Source organism: Chrysochloris asiatica, unplaced genomic scaffold (assembly GCF_000296735.1).
Source record: "Chrysochloris asiatica unplaced genomic scaffold, ChrAsi1.0 scaffold00248, whole genome shotgun sequence".
In the NCBI taxonomy this organism is placed as follows: Eukaryota; Metazoa; Chordata; class Mammalia; order Afrosoricida; family Chrysochloridae; genus Chrysochloris; species Chrysochloris asiatica.
Window position 1 is genome coordinate 3,212,480 of NW_006408766.1, and position 19,980 is coordinate 3,232,459.

General features: G+C 34.1%; 1 protein-coding gene across 1 annotated transcript in view; it reads right to left on the reverse strand.

Annotated features, from left to right (window-relative positions):
- The window catches only part of CDH10 (cadherin 10, type 2 (T2-cadherin)), a 154,359-nt gene that overhangs the window by 90,915 nt on the left and 43,464 nt on the right, over positions 1-19,980 (reverse strand). The window contains exon 2 of the mRNA XM_006873667.1: positions 79-373. Within this exon, the coding sequence (XP_006873729.1) occupies positions 79-373 (295 nt within the window). The remainder of the gene's footprint in view (positions 1-78; positions 374-19,980) is intronic.

Consider the following 19,980-nt stretch of genomic DNA (forward strand, 5'->3'; position numbering starts at 1 on the left):
TGTGTGTGTGTGTGTGTGTGTGTGTACATATTCATATTACTTTTTGAATATCATCAAAAATAGTATAAAGGAACTTACCTACAACAGACATTTCAGGAACAGTGGCTGTATAAATTTCCTCTGGGAATGTAGGCTCATTGTCATTGATATCATGGATTTTTATCACAAATTCAGACTCTGGTTCTACTGGCCTCAAAGTTCTTCTGTTAATAGCTTGTGCACGCAGAGTGTAAAAGGCCTTTTCCTCCCGATCAATTCTTCTTGTGGCGTGGATGTCACCTGTTTTTTCATCAATAATAAAAAGAGTACCAGCTCCATCTCCAGATAAAATATACTTGAGAGATCCATCTCCTTTATCTTGGTCTGAATGAAGCTAGAGGAAATAAAAAAGACAATAATCATGATACTATCTAAAGGTATATAAATACTGGAAGGAGTCAAAGAAGGTCTCTGGATCAATGGAATCCGTTGTCTTTAGTTCTTGAAATGAGACTTGAACAAGTTTGGCTACACTCTTTCATGCATGTTAACTAGTAGTATTTTACATATCAGAATAGCCCATATTCTAAATTTTTTAATAAAAAGCATAAAAAATGAATACATAAACCAAACATAGGCCCCTCAGTCCTTTGTTTGATAAAACAACTATTTTGATGAGCAAATAACTCCTGATAAACACATCAGTCCTTAGTCTTGAAGTCTTGATATTTTTATGTAAAAATTGCTTCTCTCAGCATCTTCCTATGAAAGGAAAATTCTCATATTATACATGAATTCATGTCCTTTAAACTTCTTTGGTATTTTTTATTTCTGTTGGTGAATTAGTGTTACCTTAAGAAATGAAACATCCAAAAGATGTATGGGAAATATTTCCCACAACTGGAAATAAAATGCATTATTCCTTGATCCATACAGTGACAATTTCATGATGTTTGCTGGACTTGCAAAAAGTGTACAAATGTATATCCAAATTGCATATCTACATATTTTAAAGTAATAAATCAAACTAATAAGCTATAAAATAAAAGATGTTCTAGCTTCCTACCTTGTCAAATACATCTTCTGAATAACTGCAGAGGGCAAGCTTCATATAGGAACAAGGCAAAATATGGCAAGACTCTTTCCTGCCCCCTTGTCAGTGTCTACAATACTAGCTTTCCTAAATCACTGCAAAGAACTTTGCATTCATTCATGTGGATGTCTCAGTCCAGTGAATACGCCAGCTCAGTGCAATTCCCAACACATAAGACCACGAATCATGGAAAAATTACATTTATAGTATTTTTCATCAGATGTTAATTTAGACCTAGAGATGCATAAACCAGTGGTTGAATTTGACCTTTGTATAACTGACCTGGGGAAAGATACTTACCCAGAAGAGAGGGACTTCCTACAGGAAGATTTCTGCATGGCATCGTAAGACATAAGGATTACAGTTTTACTATGTTGTTGTTGTGGTTGTCAGGTGCCATCGAGACAGAACTGACTCATAGCAACCCTATGCACAGCAGAACAAAACAATGTCCAATCCACGGCCAACCTCACTACCGCTGCCACACTTAACGCCATCAATGATGCCACCTGGTAGATCCATCTAGTTGGGGGTCTTCCTCTTTTTCTCTGACCCTCCACCTTACCCAGCATGACATCCTTCTCCAGCAACTGTCCCCTTCTGACATTATGTCCAAAGTATGAGAGACGAAGTTTGGCCATCTTGGACTCCAAGGAGCACTCTGACTGCACTTCTTCCAAAACAGATCTATTGGTTCTTTTGGCAGTCCATGGCACTTTCAGTATTCTCCTCCAACACCACAACTCAAAGGCATCAATTCTTCTACGATCCTCCTTATTCACTGTCCAGCTTTCGCATGCATATGAGGTTATTGAAAACACCATGGCTTGAGTCAGGCGCACCTTAGTCCTCAAGCTGACATCTTTACTCTTTAACACTTTAAAAAGGTCTTGTGCAGCAGATTTTCCTAATGTAATATGTCGTTTGATTTCTTGACTGCTGCTTCCATGAGTGTTAATAGTTGATCCAAGAAGAATGCTGGTATTTAAAAGACAGGTGGCATAGCTTCCAGCATCATAGCAACATACACAACACCACAGTACAATACATTGGCAGCTGAGTGGTGGAGTCATATTGTAATGTTAAGAAAAAAAGGTGTGCTTAATATGCAGCTACAATTCAAATATGCATTAAAACAGGTAATCTGACCTACAGCCTAGAAAAGTAAAAATAGGAGACACTGTCCCTGAACTCTACTTAAAAATGCAGGAACTTATATCTGACCTAAATATATTTGATTAATATATCTACATCAAGAAACATACATTAACGGAACAGTAGTATTTTGTATTAATAATGGTTGTTGGGTTTTCAAAAGCACAGTTTACTGCTTGGTTAATTGTCTGTGGCAATTAACATTTAGCAATCAATTAAATAAAACTATTTTTCTGCTATCTAAATAGTAGAAGTAGCCTTTATATTTTTAATGGATTAAGAAAATACCAACAGATAAGTGCTTGGGTAAAAACATCATGCAACAATTTTTTTTTTCTTATTTTTTTATGTAATCAAAATGTACTGTTCAGAAACTGATGATACATCTGCTTTTAATTAAAAATCTCTCAAAAGTAACATATGACTGTTGTGCATAAAAACACCCTAAAAAACTCACAAGGTTGAACAGTTAATAAGGAAAACCATAAAATAATTGATGCATTTGGGTTTTGGTGTTGGAAGAAATTACTCAAAGTACCATGGGCTGCCAAAAGAGCAAATAGTTCTGTGTTGGATGAAGTACAGTTATGAGTTTTCCTAGGAAGTCATGATGATCAGAGTTAGTCTCTCATACTTCGGACACAGTGTAAGGACTGAAACTTTACTTGACCAAACTTTAGCATGGCTTCAAAAATTATCCAAAAGCACCGAGGCCTCTGCTTTTCTATAGCATGACTAAACCCCGCTGCGAGGAAATATACAAGCAAAGACATTTCCCCTAAATGTCATAACAAGTAGGTTAGGCCGCCCTAAAACATCATTGGAAATACCCCACACCTGCAAGAAACTGACAAATTGACCGCCAGAAACAAATCTGCGTAAAGGTCAGAATACTTACTTTATGCCAAAACCAATCAACTTAAAGGTTAATATGTTCACCAATTGCAAAATGCTTATGCACTGTTGCCGAAATCTGCCTTGTGTAACCCTATAAAAAGTAATGAAACAAACAGATAAGGGTCGCCTTCATCTCCTAGTTTCAGGAGTCCTTGTGACGGTTGACCCCAACGCATTGGCAAATAAACCTCTTGCTTTTGCATCAAACTCAAGTCCTGTTGATCTTTTTGGGGTCTCCTACCAGATAAGGCCATCTGGGGCCTAACATCAGTAAGGGCCAGTCATTGGAGAAGGATATCATGTTTGATAAGGTGGAGAGTCAGAGAAAATGAGGAAGACCCCCAGCATCAATGGGCTCAAGTGGATCCACGATAGTGCGGTTGACCCAGGACCTGGCAGTATTTCATTCTGTTGTGTATAGGGTCACTATGAATCGATGACACCTAACAACAACAACAGTAATTGAAACTACATATAGTTTCCAAGAACCAATCTGATTTTGTGAATATGTAATACACTGGCAATTTTCCAAAGACCAGATGTAGGTGTTGTGTATCTTGTTCTGCCTGGGTATCACAATCATTTAAGACAAGTTCACTGATGCTATTTAACAATTTGGTCAGGAAAACATGCCCTTTAGTAGACTGGACATTGATTCTCTATTTATTCAATGTTTTATCAGAAATAATATGTGTTGACTCTCATAAAAACCAGATTATTTCTAAACTAAATATATTTTTTTTCCATTTTAGGTGATAAAAGCTTTGGGGAAAGCATGTCTGTTCAATAGGATACAGTGAGGATTTCCTTAAGCATATGGCATTTAAAATACCAGATAAATGATGAGTAAAGGTCTGCATACTAGAATAAACACTGGTTGAATATAGAGCATCCATATTAGGTAAAGAAGACTGTAAGAAAAGGCTGTAATTATTAAGATGTGTTTTGTGAAGCAAGCAAAAGAGTTGCTAATATTGTGAATTGTATACAATTCCTGGAATAGAAATCACAGTGGAGTTTTTACCTCTATTTCTATTATGTTAATGCTGTTGTTGTTAAGGTCCAATGACTCAGTTCTGACTCATAGGGACCCTGTATAGGTTTTCCAAGGAGCAGCTGGTGAACTTGAACCACTGACCTTGCAGTTCAAACCAACCTTACAGTACAGCACATTAACCCACAGTGCCATACCAGGACTCCATTTGTATTATGTTGTTGTTGTTAAGTGCCATCGAGTTGGTTCTGACCCATAGAGACCTGTATAGGATTTCCAAAGAGCAACTAGTGAGCATGAACCACCAACCACGTGGATCAAACCAACTTTGCAGTCTAGCACATTAACCTACAGCACCACACCAATTATTTTTTTAAAAAAAGAATGACATGCTGTTGGGAGTTTCTGTCAGATTAGAAAATTGAGCATGGTAGTAGTTAGTAGAATATCGAATGGATGAGGCTTGAAAATTTGTCCATGACTTTGAGAGCCAGAAAATGAAACTAAATAAATAAATAAAAATTCTACCTTTTCCAAATGGGACTAAACCTAAAAGAACCTTATGAAACCCATAAGGAGCTCTGGTAGTGCAGTAGTTAAAAGATGGGCTGCTAACCTCAAGGTTATCAGTTTGAAATTACCAGTGATTCCATGGGAAAAAGATCAGGCTTTCTGCTGCCATAAAGATTTACAGCCGCAGAAAACCTATACAGACTCCCTATGAGTCAGAACTGACTCCAAGGCACAAAACCGCCACCACCACCATAAAACTCATGCATTTATAACTTTTGATCTTAAGGGACTAGAGTAACAATATTTTTTCACTGAATTATGAGTGATTCCATTTATGACCATTTGAATTGAAAAGAAAGCAATCCCTTATTTTATTACAAATTGAAACTTAGCACTAGAGTAAAGGGTGAAAATAACTATACTTGCGGAATTTACATTAATTTATGATTACAAAATATGTTTAATGCACTTGAGAATTGAACACATACTTAAAGAAGTTACAACTCAAGTAGATTATAATAAGTGAGGGTGAGAGATGATTTTCTGCATCACTGGGTAATTACTTCTTCCCTGGTTAAAACTGATGGAATGCAGGCGCAATAGGCATGCGGCTGGTGATACAATTTCTGTACCAAAACATAAAGAAAGAGAACAATGTACACAGTTCTTTAGTTGGTGTTTACTATACTTGTTGCTTCTCTTCTCTTAAAGTTTCCTTTTGTTATTTAAATTACATCTTTATTTGTACACATCTTCTGTATTTTTTCCTCTTATTGTCTCTTTCTCATTCCTTTGTGTGTGAGCATTCCTCTGATACTTTTTTTTTTTCACATTTCAAGTCACTTAACGAAGATCAGAAAAAAGTTAGTGCTTACATCTGTAGTATTCTCTTTGTTGATACATTTTTATTGAAATAAAGAATCAATAATTTGATTTATTGAAAACTTAACTGAACAGAAAATTTGCTTATGGTGTTGAGAAACTGAATTATGTATCATATGCCAAATAAGTTACAGCATCTACTTTAAAAGAAATAATGTTTATATTGATGTGTCCTTGTGCTTTTTTATTACATGAGACATTAAATTTTCCTTAAACATACAAAAAAATGTCAGATTATAGTGGCTTCAGTTTCTCCATAACACCTGTTCTTTGGTCTGAAACATTTGTGCCACAAATCTTTAAGAAGAATTTTTATGTTAATACTGACCTTTCTTTCCTTGAAGAAAGCCTATTAAAAATTCACAACCTGCTGTGTTCCTTGTAAATCCACAAGCAGATAAAGGACATGGCAAGATACATGACAATTAATGAAAATGGAACTAGTACTCTGCTGCATATTTTAAAGTCATTTTCTTATTAAATTTAAATTTACATATCCTTAATTATAAATCATTATTACATTTGCTTACACTGAGTAGCTCAATATTTAAAATTAAATAATACATTGAATTTAAATAGTTTAAAAAACAAATCATTTAGAGAAAACATATTTTGTCATTTACATAGGCTTCATAATGATTTTATAATATTTCTTAAAAAGTACTCATTTAAGATATTTATCTAAAAATAAAATTTTAATCTAAAAGAGATTGTTTGATTTATTTAGATTAATATGAAACTTTTTTTAAAATGAAGTAAATGAACTCCAGTTATTCTTGTTGGTGTTAAGTGCGGTCCAGTCAGTTCCAACTCATAGTAACACTGTACAGCATTTCTGAGGAAAAGGTGATGAATTTGAACTGCCAACCTTGTGGTTCTAACTGACCTTGTCATCCAGTGCTTTATCCCACAGTGCCACACCAAGATCCAGTTATTCTTAGATAAAACCCAAGTTAAATTAAATTACCCTGAAATATAGAAACTTTACCTCTCAATTTAGTGTCATTTTTCTTTTCCAGCTATAAACATAAAATGAAGATACGTTATAAACAGAAATTCAATTATCTAAGAAGTAGAGGGAATTAAAATAGTTTATACTTTATTTTCACTCTTGGTCAAACAAAATAAAGAATGACTGTATATATATATATATATATATATATATATATATATATATATATATATATATATATATGCCATATGTATTAATAATGCTGAAATGAATTGTATTACTCCTCTAAAATAATTTATACATTATAAATATATAATATTATATGTACTCTTTCTCATTCTGATTACTGATATATTTTTATATATTGGTCAACAGTGCAAGATTCTATTACAAAAACTAGAAAAAAAAGTACAGAAAGAGAGATTTATATTTATAATAGTTATGTTTATTTGTTAAAGGATGGATTTTGATAAATGAACCACAGGACATTCATAATTACATTATGAATGTTTTTGTTGTATGCTAAAATTAAGACAGTTGTGTGTCAGGGTTGTATTCTTTTACCAACATAAAAGACAACTATACACATGGACTTCATCAGATGTAATACACAGAAAACAAATTAACTACATCTGTGGGAAGAAATGGTAGAAAAATCCCATATCATCAATCAAAACAAGTGAGGATCAGACTGGGGTAAAGACTATCAATTGCATACATATATGGTCAAGCTGAAGCTGAAAAAAAAAAAAAAAAAAAAAAACAGTTTAAAAGAGCCCAAATATGACACTTAACATACCCCATCTGAATTTAGAAATTATCTCAAGGACAAATGTGATATATTAGACACTAAAACCTCAGAGAAAAAGACGAAGACCCCAGCGAGATGGATTGGCAAAGTGGCAGCATCAATGGGCTCAACATCAATGGGCTCAAGCGTGGAGACAATAGTGAGGTTGGCCCAAGATCAGACAGTCTACACACACACACACACACACACACACACACACACACACACACATAAGTTGGTCTGTTAGCGTAGTGGTTAACAGCCAGCCTGCTAACCTCAAAGTTAGTTGTTCAAAACTACCAGCCGCTCCATGGGAGAAAGATGAGGCTTTCTGCTCCTGTAAATATTTACAGTTTTGGAAACCCTATACAGGGTCACTATGACTTGGAACAGACTCCACCACATAACCACCATCAATACATATATTTATATTTGTTGTTCTAGTTAAGTGTCTCAGAGTCGGATCTGACCCATAATGGCCTTGTATAGCATTTCTGAGAGGGAGGTAGTAAGCTTGAACCACTGACCTTGTGGCTCAAACCAACTTTGCAGTATAGTGTATTAACCCACAGTGCCATACCAGGACTCCATATATATGTATATAGAATCAACTCTAAAGCAATTAACAAAGGATATATATGTATATATATATATATGTTGTTGTTATGTGCCATGGAGTCGGTTCTGACTCATAGCGACCCTGCATAGGGTTTCCTAGACTGAAATCTTCAAGGGAGCAGAACGCCTCATCTTTCTCCCATGGAACCTCTGGTAGTTTTGAACTGCTGACCTTGAGGTTGGCAACTCGACTTGTAACCACTACACTACCAGAGCTCGTTAATAACTGTAACTATAACTATAACTATATATATGTATGTATATATATAGTTACATATTTCATATTTGGTTTTCTCTGAGTTTTCTTGTCTTTTCCCTATATTAGTATTTTTTTTACCACTAGGTTTTCTAGTAAAGGTTTTTTAGACCTTCTAGATTTATCCTGGACAATTTTTCCAGACCTCACCAGTCATGCATTTAACTTTTTTATTTATTACATAAAATAAAATTTTATTTGCCATAACAGTCTTCTATGAGAATCTCTTGAAAGATTTGCTACTTTCACAGAGATATAATTATTCTTAAGTTTTTTCACTCTTCCTCCTTGACATTTCCTGCTCCCACAATGTGTAATATTTTATTTACTAAATGTGATTCTTCTATTTTTATACTGCTGGATTTCCTGAAGTAACTGTGACATTTTATGATTCTTTTACATTTTTCAATGAAGTGAGGAGACCCTGATTGATACAAAATTTTGAAACTATTGGGTACTAAGCAAAATCTTGGTGGTTGGAATCCTTTCAGAGGAAGCTCAGAAGAAAGGCATGGGGATCTATTTCAAAAGGACAAAACCAGTGGAAACACCCATCAGCCCCATCTTGCTCCATATGAGCACAATTCTGTTTATGAAACCTGGTCTCCTGAGTCAGAGCTCACTTGATGACAACTAGGATGGTTTAGAAGGTTTATTAGAGGATTTTTGTGATTTTTTTTTCATTCCTTCATGACTGATCAATCTGTTTCTAATCAATATTTATAATTTAATTTTGTTTTAGTTGGGTGATAAAACAACCAAGAGTAATTAGGCTACCATGTTTAAAGGAAACTTAGCTTTTCAACAGTGCCATTTTACGGAGTCAGGTTGAAATTATGCTTTTAATTGTAGCATTAAATAAAATACTACTGTGAAGATTGAGTTAATCATTTTATTATTTGATGTAAAATTTCCAATTTTCAAGGTTATTAAAAATCTATAAAATACAGTGATTTTATATCATTTGTTTTAGAGGCCTTTATAGTACCTAATTTAAATCAAATTTAGAGATAGCCTAGATTTCATAGTTATTGGGAAAAAGTTCTTAATGGCCCTTCTTCCAGTAATTATGGTGTCCTTGTGTGTCACTGTAGGATAAACAATGGACTGCTAACTACAAAGTAGGCAATTCAAATCCACCAGTTGTTGCTTGGAAACGTTACAAAGGATTGCTATAAGTGGGAACTGGCTCAATAACTTAATAACAACAACGAGTAATGACTATTAAATAATATTGTTAATAATATTATTTGATTGAACTAATCATTAAAGAACAACTACTTGGAAGATAGTGTAATAAAGGGAATTAAAATGTTGGTACAACTTAAAAATTATCTATCTGTATTAAAGGAGTTCTGGTGTGGCTCTGTAGGATAAGCACTGGACCACATGGTCATTTTGAACCACGAGGTTGGCAGTTCAAACTCACCAGTACCTCTTTGGAAGCCTGATATAGGGTGGCTATGAGGTGGAACCGATTCAACAGCATTTAACAACAACAGCATCTGTATTAAATATCAGTCATCTGTTTATTTTGTTTACCACTTTATAAAAGAGGAAATTGACTAAAATTTGTTTTTTTATCCAGTTAGACCAGTTGTGACCTAATAATGTTCAACTCCTGGTAATCTTGACTCATGGTGACATGTGTGCCATAGTAGAACTGTGGTCTATAGAGTTCACAATCGCTGACTTTTCAGACGAAGATCTTTCTTCTGAAATGCCTCCCATGATTATCATTACACAGCCATTTGTTTCCTCAAGTTGATCACAAAATACTTCTTTACATGTAGCCAGGCTTTCTTTGCAGTGAATAAAAAAACATGTTAATAATAATAAACAAAAAAAATGTACTTGAAGACATTCCACTTAACCATTTTGCATGGGTTTCTTCATCACCTTTGCTAAATTTGATAAAACATGCTAGTTTTTGTGTGTCCAGTGGCTTTCTGTTTTAAGTGGTATATTGTGCAATTTTGAACATATTCCTATTTTCTTAAATATAAAATGTACTTCCTGGACATCAATGTAGATTCCATTTCCTTACCACTTGATAACACACAACAACAATGCCTTTTTGCCTAAATTTTAAGCTGAAAATTGTTGCTTTATTTTTACATTACATTTCTTTCTGCAATCTTTGCTTTTATTCCCAACTAAGAAAGGTTTGGCACTTTTCTTTCTCCTAATTTAACATTCTTAATTTAAATAATCATTCTTATTTCCCTTGATGTCGTTTCCAATTTATATCCATTCTGTTTTTAGTAAAACAGGGCCAATTGCTGACTGATAAGTAGTGTTCAGAATATTTCAGTATAATTTTGTGCTTAATTTCATTTGTGGTCCCCAGCCCCCATCTCATAAAAATAGACAACACACCATTAAAATTCCATAGCTTAATTTCATCTTTCAGCTAAGTTGTTTGCTTACATCCTATATTCAGTAGTCAAGGGAAAAGAATATGACTTGAATTCACAGTGCTGATTTACAATCAGCTAAAAAAAAAAAAAAAAAAAAAACACACATGTATATATATCATCATTGAGGATCTCTTAAAAATAAAAAAAAAAAAAAAAAAGGCCCGCAGTTACCAATGAAAATCGTCTAATAAGAGAACAAATAACTACTTCAGTTTCTGCAGCAAGTGATGATGCTCCAACAAAACCCTCCCTACAGAATTCAACAATTACTTAAAAATTGTTATACTCACTAAACAAAATAAGATGAATGGGATGCATTGAAGATGCAACTAATGATGCATAGCAATTCTCTGAAGCAAGAATTGCATTTAATTGTTTTTAACCCCTTTGAGAAATCATTATAGGGGTTTGATATTTGGCTTAAAACTTTTAAATACTCCAGATTTCAATATTTGGAACAAATGCACGGTAGGAAAATAGAATAACTTTGTGTCTTTTATAAGTCTATACTATAAAAGTAAAAGAAGCATAAGACAAAGAAGTAAATAGAAAAAAACTATTATTTTCAATAAATACAGAATAAGTAGATATACAGACTATTTAAGTAGTGAAACTCTATAATAGGTTTATAGGGAATATTTAGAGTTACTTATGACTCTGAGAAAACTTGCTATAACTAAGATTATTTCATGAATTGCTAGTATACTTTATTATTTCAGCACGTTATGTTATGTCATATCATATCATATTATGTTAAGTGCCTTCAAGTCATTGCAACTCATATAGACCCTGCATAGGGTTTCTGAGGATCAGTTGGTGGGTTTGAACTGCCACGTTGTGGTTCAAATTGACCCTGTGGCCCAGTGTTTATCCTACAGCGCCACAACAGAACTCTCATATTTGCTTATAAAGAAATGACATATTTTAAATAGTTATTATAAGATCTACGAGGTTTCTGAATTTTTCAGAAAATTCAAAATGTAAAATATTTTTCCAGACTCTTGTTTGTATTGTTGTTATGAAGTACCCTCGAGTTGTTTCAACTCAGAGTGACCCTGAGGAGATATAGGGTTTATGAGGAGCTGCTTGCGATCCTGTGGTTCAAACTGACCTTATGGCTTAGTGTTTACCCTACAGTGCCACACCAGGACTAGAAAATATGCTTTGCAAAAGGAATTATAATACATTAATTAAAACGATAAAATCTATTGGTATTTTATTTATTTTACTATATGTAAATATTTAATTTAATAAAAATCATAATTAGACTTATATATTTTATTTTTGTTTCAAAATTTCATTTTAGATCATCTTAATTTATATGACATGTTTTTTTTCAATATCCAAAGGAGGTTAAGTTTATAGTTTGTTGTTTTTGTTGTTGTTACGTGTTGTCCAGTCAACACAGACACGTAGAGACCCTGTACAGGGCTTCAAAGGAGTACCAGGCAGATTTGAATTGCCAACCTGTGGTTTGCAGTCCAGTGCTAATCCTATAGCGCCATACCAGGAGTCTAAGGATATAATTTAGGACATCAAAGAATTCATGTGGGTGAGCTTTTGATATTCAAACAAAGCAAAAGTCAGAATTAAGTAATAGTGTAAAAACCGAGATTGAAGAAACTATTAAAAAAACCATAGATTATTATTATTTATATAATTTTGATTCATACAACAACACAAGGTATGTACATTATGTGTGAATCAGCTTATTTGATGATGATATTACAGTTTTTAGCTTGTTATGATTTACCAATATAAAATATAAGGTTCCCATGTGTTATCCAGGTATTTTCCTCTTTTTGAAGAGTTGGATCCCTTTTTGTAAACATAGTCCCATCCAATTCCATATTTTAAATGTACACAATTTGAAAAAATCCTATTCTGTACAAAGGAGTTCTGGTAGCATAGTGGGTTACATGTTGGGCTGCTAACTTCAAGGCCCGCTGTCCAAAACTAGCAGCTGATCCATGGGAGAAAGATGAGGATTTCTGCTCCCCAAAAGATTTACAGCCTTGGAAACCTTGTACAGTGTTGCATTGAGTCAGAACTGACTCAATACAACATAATCAACAAAACAATATCATCTTGCACAAAGAGAGTCTGATGATGCAACGTTTAAAGGCTCAGCTGCTATCCAGTTCAAACTGCCCAGTGGCTCCACAGGAGAAAGTCCTGGCAATCTAAGGCCATGAAGATTACACCCAAGAAACCCAACGGAGCAGTTCTCCTCTGTCAAGTGCAATCACTATGAGTTGGAATCCATTCAAGATCACCCAACAAGAATATTCTGTACAAAAACAAACACTTGGTTTCATGTTGAGTGGAAAAGGGGAAGCTCTGCCTATTTGTATTATTTGTTTTAACTGGTCTCCTTAGTAGGACGATTTTCATTTAAAACATGCATTTACTTCTGTATCTTTTTTCAGTAGTTCACAAAGATAAACGTGTAGTTAATATAGAGATATGTCAGGGGTTTTCCCCCTTGTTTAGTTAGTATAAATAGATAATGAAAATAAGTATATATTCTTATACTGATTTGTAGGGACAAATCATCCTACAATCTTGCTTATCCAAGTTGCATATCCTATTCATGGCAGCCAATTTCAGCAATCAATGGACATCTGCAGAAATTTACTGTTAGTTTTAATATTGTTGAGCTATAAATATGTTTATACAAATGCATGTCTAGGCACATAAAAGAAACTGTCTTAAATAATTATTTATCTTTTTTTTTTTTTTTTAACCAACTGAATGCATTGCTACATATAAATAAATAGACCCAAATCAATATCCAATCAACCATACTCCTCCAGGCATCTCACTGTTAGACTGACTCACACTGCAGACTCTCTTTATCTTAAGAAATGTGTTTGTTTAAAGAGAAAACTTTAAAGGTTTCAGGTTAACCAAAAATCTATTATGGGCTGAAAACAGAGAAACACTCTTTGTTGATGCAATTAAATTTGTGTTTTATACAATAAGGATCCCTGGTAGCATCTTACATTACGAATTGGGCTGCTGACTGTAAGGTCATCAGTAAAAATTTACCAGCCACTCCTCAACAAAAAGATGAGACTTTCTACTGCTGTAAAAATTTACAGTCTTGGAAACTCTATAAAGAATCATTATGAGTCAAAGCAGACTGACCGGCACACAACCACTGCCAGTATTACACACAAAATGGGTACATCAGAAAATGAAACAGGTGACTTCAAAACTGATGGGCTTTAAAGAGAAAATTCTCAAACCAAACTACCACCAAGTTGATTCTGCTCATAGCAACATTATATAGCATTTCTGAGGTTGTAAATCTTTGTAAGTGAGAGCAGGAAGCCTCAGATTTCTCCTGAGAAACAGTGGGTAGGTTTGATCTATTGACCTTGTAGTTAGCACCTCAATGCCTCACCCACAACAAAAAAGCTGACTGCAAAATGGAGCTTTGACAAAAAACTCCTAATTTCTTTAGGAAAAATAAGTTACAGTCTAGTTTAAAATTTCTATCTACAAAATGTGTCTTAAACATTTTCATTTGGAAACCTCTAACTCATGAAAATGCAAAACAAATTTCACTTTATTTTATAAGCCAAATTTCAGTTGCTATATCATCTTGGTCAGGGAACAAATTCTCCATGTGGTCATACATTCTGTTTTAAACTGTGTTTTTAATATTTTGCTACTTTCATATCATTGCTCTTAAATTTATTCATTAATTTTCATTGTTTTATTGGCAGATGTTTGAACGTCTGATTTGTGTCTTCTTGTCTTTAACTTAACATTTTTCTGTGACTCCAGTTTAATGATCTATGATCTCAGCTACTGTATTGTAAGCACGACTTTCTTTACTTTCTGTTGATTAAATTAAAATCAAGGTAACAATGTAACATTTGGAAATATTTTCCACTCTATTTGTGTGCATGTATGTCTATGCAGGTATTGTATGTGTGTGTATAAAATCTTTGATGTACTTTCTTTCGCTTGCATGTTTCCTGCATAATATTTAAGAAAGAACTTGAAAGGAAACTACACTAGGAAAGAAGAGGAATCACCAATAGAGTTTACAGCCAACACATAATCATTATTTATGCTATGATTTCAATTTCCATTTCCTTTAAATACCTCTTTTACATTTTTATAATTGAAATATATTTACTTTTTGATAGAAGCTATTGTATTTTTTGCACTGAGCCCCCAATTTTAAGAACATTATATTTTTGGATGTGGCTTGAGATATTTTTACAAAGCTTATGCATTCATCATCTAACATTGGTTTACATATTACATTTTACATGAATAAATGTTATTTCCTCTACAAATATGTAAACCGTGAGGCTGGGAAATTAGGTCAGATTGACTGGTAATCCATGCTGGAGTTAAAAACGTCATGATGTCTTCCCTATAAAAGGTTAACTACATGTTTAGAGTAAAACATTTTCAACTTGAAAAGTTACTGCTTACAAATACACACAGTCAATACCAACCCTGTCCATACAAGTGAAAGAACAATTGTGGTTCTCTGTGATGTTTTATATGTATCTTACTAGCATGTTGCTGTTGTTAGGTGCCATCTAGTCAGTACCAACTCATAGCGACCTTATATGCACAGCAGAACGAAACATTGCCCGATCCTGGGCCAACCTCATTACTGTTGCCATGCTTTAGTCCATCGATGCTGCCACTTGTGGCCAATCCATCTCGTTGGGGGTCTTCCTCTTTTATTCTAAACCTCCACCTTAACCAAACAGGATATCCTTCTCCAGAGACTGGTCCCTCCGTTGTTGTTGTTGTTAGGTGCCATTGAATCGGCACTGACTCATAGAGACCTTATGTACAACAGAAGAAAACACTGCCCGATACTGGGCCAACCTCACTACCATTACCACGCTTGAGTCCATCGATGCTGCCAGTTGGCCAATCCATCTCGTTGAGGGTCCTTCCGTAGGCCCCGTCAAATAATTTCTACTCATAGCCACCCTATATTGGGTTTCTGAAGAGCCACTTGTGGGCTTCAACAGCCAGTTTTGCAGTTTGAGGTTAGCTGTCCAGTGCTTAACTTGCCGTGCCACACCAGGACTTTTACTAATAAATTATACTGAAAGAATCCACATTTCCTGAGTATATATTATAGATTTGAATCTTACCTGTTTAATATATTTACTAAATAACTAAATTTATTGTATTACTTTACTTTGCTAAGTCTAAATTTTAACTTAGTAAAGTAAGTATGACAATCCTATTTTGATAATGCTGTATAGATTCAAACTATGAATGCAAAGTATTTAGCATAAGCGGACACATCTTCCCCTCAGAAAATGGTAGGTAGTATTATGTCTATTATTTAATGTTTTAGATTCATACATAGCCTTGATTTTTGCAAACACAGTACTAATTTTATGTCAGTATTTCAGAATTTCTTAGAGATTGATTGATCATTATTTTACACTGTGGCAACAGAATACATAGAAAAGGTAACAGAACATACAGGAAATTTGAAAGGCATAATCGCTGCAGGACTAATAAGAATTTTATGCTTTACACTAGTTACATCAAATATGTAAGCCTGCTTAGTATAAATCTGTACTTATTTAATAATCAAGAAAAAATAAATTATAGAAATACTCCTAAGAGAACATTGTGAAGGCAAATTTCAATGGGCAGAGGTGAATGACTATACATTACAATACTCTTCTTGTTAATATTAAAGTAAGTGAACTTTGAACTTAATTTTGGGATAATTTGTCTGCTGATAGGTGACCCTAGTGCATACTTCAGCATTGTCAACTTTCATTTGTAGTAATTCCACTAGGCTTACTCAAGTTATAGTTATTCCCTCTCCCATCATCATATGAAAATGACAGAAACTATATTGTTAAAGAAAAAAAAAGATGTGCAATTTACAACATGTGCTATTAAAGTGGCTGGGAAGTTCCTACATTTCATAATTAAATGTAGATTGTTTGGAATGATGGGCATATTGGAGGAAAGAAAAGTCACAGTACAAAATAATGATCAGTAAATCTCTAGGAAATTCTAAAAATGCTCAAGTTTGGAGCAACAAATCATTTTATTAATAACTCATGGGACAATTACCTCAGAGTAATTATTAGTAACCATTGTTCGAAAAGCCAAGAAATGTCAGATTCATGTTTTTATACTTACTGTGGACCAAGACCAAAGTAATATGTTAGAATCATCAGAATTTTTAAATTTAAAATTTAGTATAAAATTAAATTAGACAAATTGTTAAAAAGTCAATTAAACAATCAACCAATCAATAAACAAAACTATGTTTTTGTCTAACCCTAGAGTTGTCTTTGCCTTTGAAGAAAGACCTAATAAACTATTTACAAAATTCAGTCTTTAAAATCTCTATGAAGTGCAGTGTTACTCTGTCACATATGGGGTCCCAATGAGTCAGATTCAATTCAATGATAACTGGTTGGTTTGGGAAGGTTATTTAAAAAAAAAAAAATTCAATGGGATCATTAGTAGGTATGAGGAGTCAGCAATGGGATATATGAATCAAGAATGCAAGAACAACTTAATCTGGGTTCTAATTTTGCTCCAAAACAGTAGTCAGAAGTCACGTGTCACAATTTAAAATTAAATTTGAATTATTTATTTTTTTTTAAATATTAAAAATTCAATTCCTCAGTCATACTAGCCACATTTCAAGTGTTCATTTTTTAAATGTTAATATTTTTGTGTTTTAATGTGCCATCTAATCAGTTCCAACTCACAGGAATATTGTACAGGGTTTTCAATGAGTGGCTAGTGGCTTTGAACCACTGAGGCTATGGTTATCAGTCCAGTCCTTATCCTATAGCACCACACAAGGACTCTGAAATGAAATAAAGGCATTTGTTGTTGTTGTTAAGTGTTGTAGAATCAGTTCCAACTCATGTTGTTGTTGTGAAGTGCTGTGGAGTTGGATCCAACCCATAGCAACCCTATATAGGTTTTCCGTGGTGCAGCTGGTGAACTTGAACTACCAACCTTGCAGTTCAAATGACTTTGCAGTCTGATGCACTAACCCACAGCGCCACACCAGGGCTCTGTATAAGGGTTCCAAGGAGCTGCTGGTGGGTTTGAACCATTAACCATAATGTGCTTATCCATATTCAGTACTCCACACCAGGAATCCAATAAGGACATAATACAGATAAAATTATATGCCAATACATATGACTATTTTTGTTGCTGCTGCGATTAAGTGCTGTTAAGTCAGTGTTGACTCATACAGGCCCTGGGTAGGGTTTCAAAGGAGTGGCTGGAACGTTTGAACAAGCAAACTTGCTTATCCTTCAGTGTGACACCAGGACTCAAGCTCAGAAAAGCCCTTATAGATTTTAATAAAGATTATAAAATTAAAATCTTTCCACCAAGAAAATTCAAGGCCCAGATAGTTATTAATTTTTTTTGTTTTTATTAGATACCATCAAATAAAATTGTATCAGATATTTAATAAAGAAGTAACAGGAATGTTTCTGAAACTATTTCAGAAAATAAAGGAGGAATAGAGAATTTTATTCACCTTATTTTGTGAGGGCCTGAACACTGGGATACCAAAATTTCACAGCTATAATAGGAAAAGAAAACTGCAAACAAATATACCAGTGTACAAAAAATAGTATTCCTACAAAATCATAGAAACTTTTATTAATCAAAAATACCAAAATGTGAAGTTATTGTTTCTTAACATAACTTCCTTTGAGTTTTGGGAACAAAAAGAAGTCCAAAGGGGCAAGGAAAGGATTGCAGGGTGGATGAGGGAAGGTTTCCTAATGGCATTCTCATAGGACAAACCTAGTTTCCCTCAAAGGATAAACAGGTGCATTGTCATAACAGGGTAGGAGGATTGCTTGGCAAAACTTTCGGGTCTTTTCTTACCAATGCAATTTTCAATTGTCTTGAAATTTCTTGATAATAAGCCTTTATGAAGGGTCTGTGTCCTTTTTTTTTTATCTTTTTTTTTTTTTTTAATGCACCCTTATGAAAACAAAATAGGGAGAACTTGTCTGCAGTCATACACTGATCTCAGAAGCATGTTTGAACATGTTTTGTTTGGAATAAACTCATATATTATCAACTGGAACCTTCGTACCAATACTGTTTAACTTACCCTTATGTGTCAATACTTTAAATGCATACATCCTAATTAACGTATTACCAAATAAAATCCATAAACTTACAGAAAGTGCAATCCATAACTAAATGCAATTTATCCTAGGAATGCAAACTTAATTCAATATTCAACTATTTAAAAATCAATCTGTGTAATCAATAACCATCACGGAAAAAGATAAACCATTATGTTAATTTTGATAGATAGAGAAAAACATTTGACATTTTCAACATGTATTGGGGAGTGCCTTAACTCTAAAGGATAAGCACTGTACTGCAAACTAAAAGGTCACCAGTTTGAGCCCAACAGCTGCTCTGTGGAAGAAAGATGAGGCTTTCTGTTCCCACAAAGATTTACAGTCTCAGAAACCCTAAAAAGGTTGTTATGAGTCAGAACTGATGCAACATCACCACCACCACCAATGTTTCAAGTGCTCTTAATTTGTCCACATAGAGCCTATTGAAATTGCTCTGACAATGTCCTTTAGACAAGTCTCCATCATTTGTTGGGTAAGACCTTGTCTTACTGAAAAATAAGATGGTTCTTCTTGGCAAGAAAAGGACAGTTACAAAGCCACATCTGTTTATTTTTGTTGTTAGGTGCCATTGAGTCCATTCTGACTCATACAGACTTTCTGCATAATTGAACACAATTCTGCCTGCTCCTGTGACTTCCTCACAATCAGTTTTGCTTGAGCCCATTGCTGAAGTCACTATGTGAATTCATCTTCTTAGAGGAATTCTTCTTTATTCAGGACCTTCTACTTTACAAAGCATGATGTCCTTTTCCAGGACCCAAATATACAAGATGAAGCCTCACCATTCTCACCTCTAAGGAACATTCTAGCTATACTTCTTCCAAGACAGATGAGTTTGTCCCTTTTGGAATCCATGGTATTTTCAGTATTCTTCTAGAACACCCCAATTCAAATGCATCCATTGTTCTTCTGTCTCCCTTATCATTGTTCAGTTTTCACATGTATATAAGGCAATCTAAAACACAATGGCTTGAGTCAGACCCACCTTTGTCCTCAATGTGGCATATTTGCTTTTTAACACTTTAAAGAAATCTTATACAGGTTGATATGGTAAAAGTGTAAAACTCTGGCACTCATCTTTCCTGATTTCAAATGAGGCACTATCTCATTGTTCTGTTTGACTGCTTCTTGGTCTGTGCATAGATTTTTATGAGTACAGTCAAGTGTTCTGGAATTCACATTTTTTCACTGGTTCCATATCGTCTTCTAAACCTGGCTTAAATTTCTGTCAGTTCATTGTCAAGGTGCTGCTGCAACTGTTTTTGAACT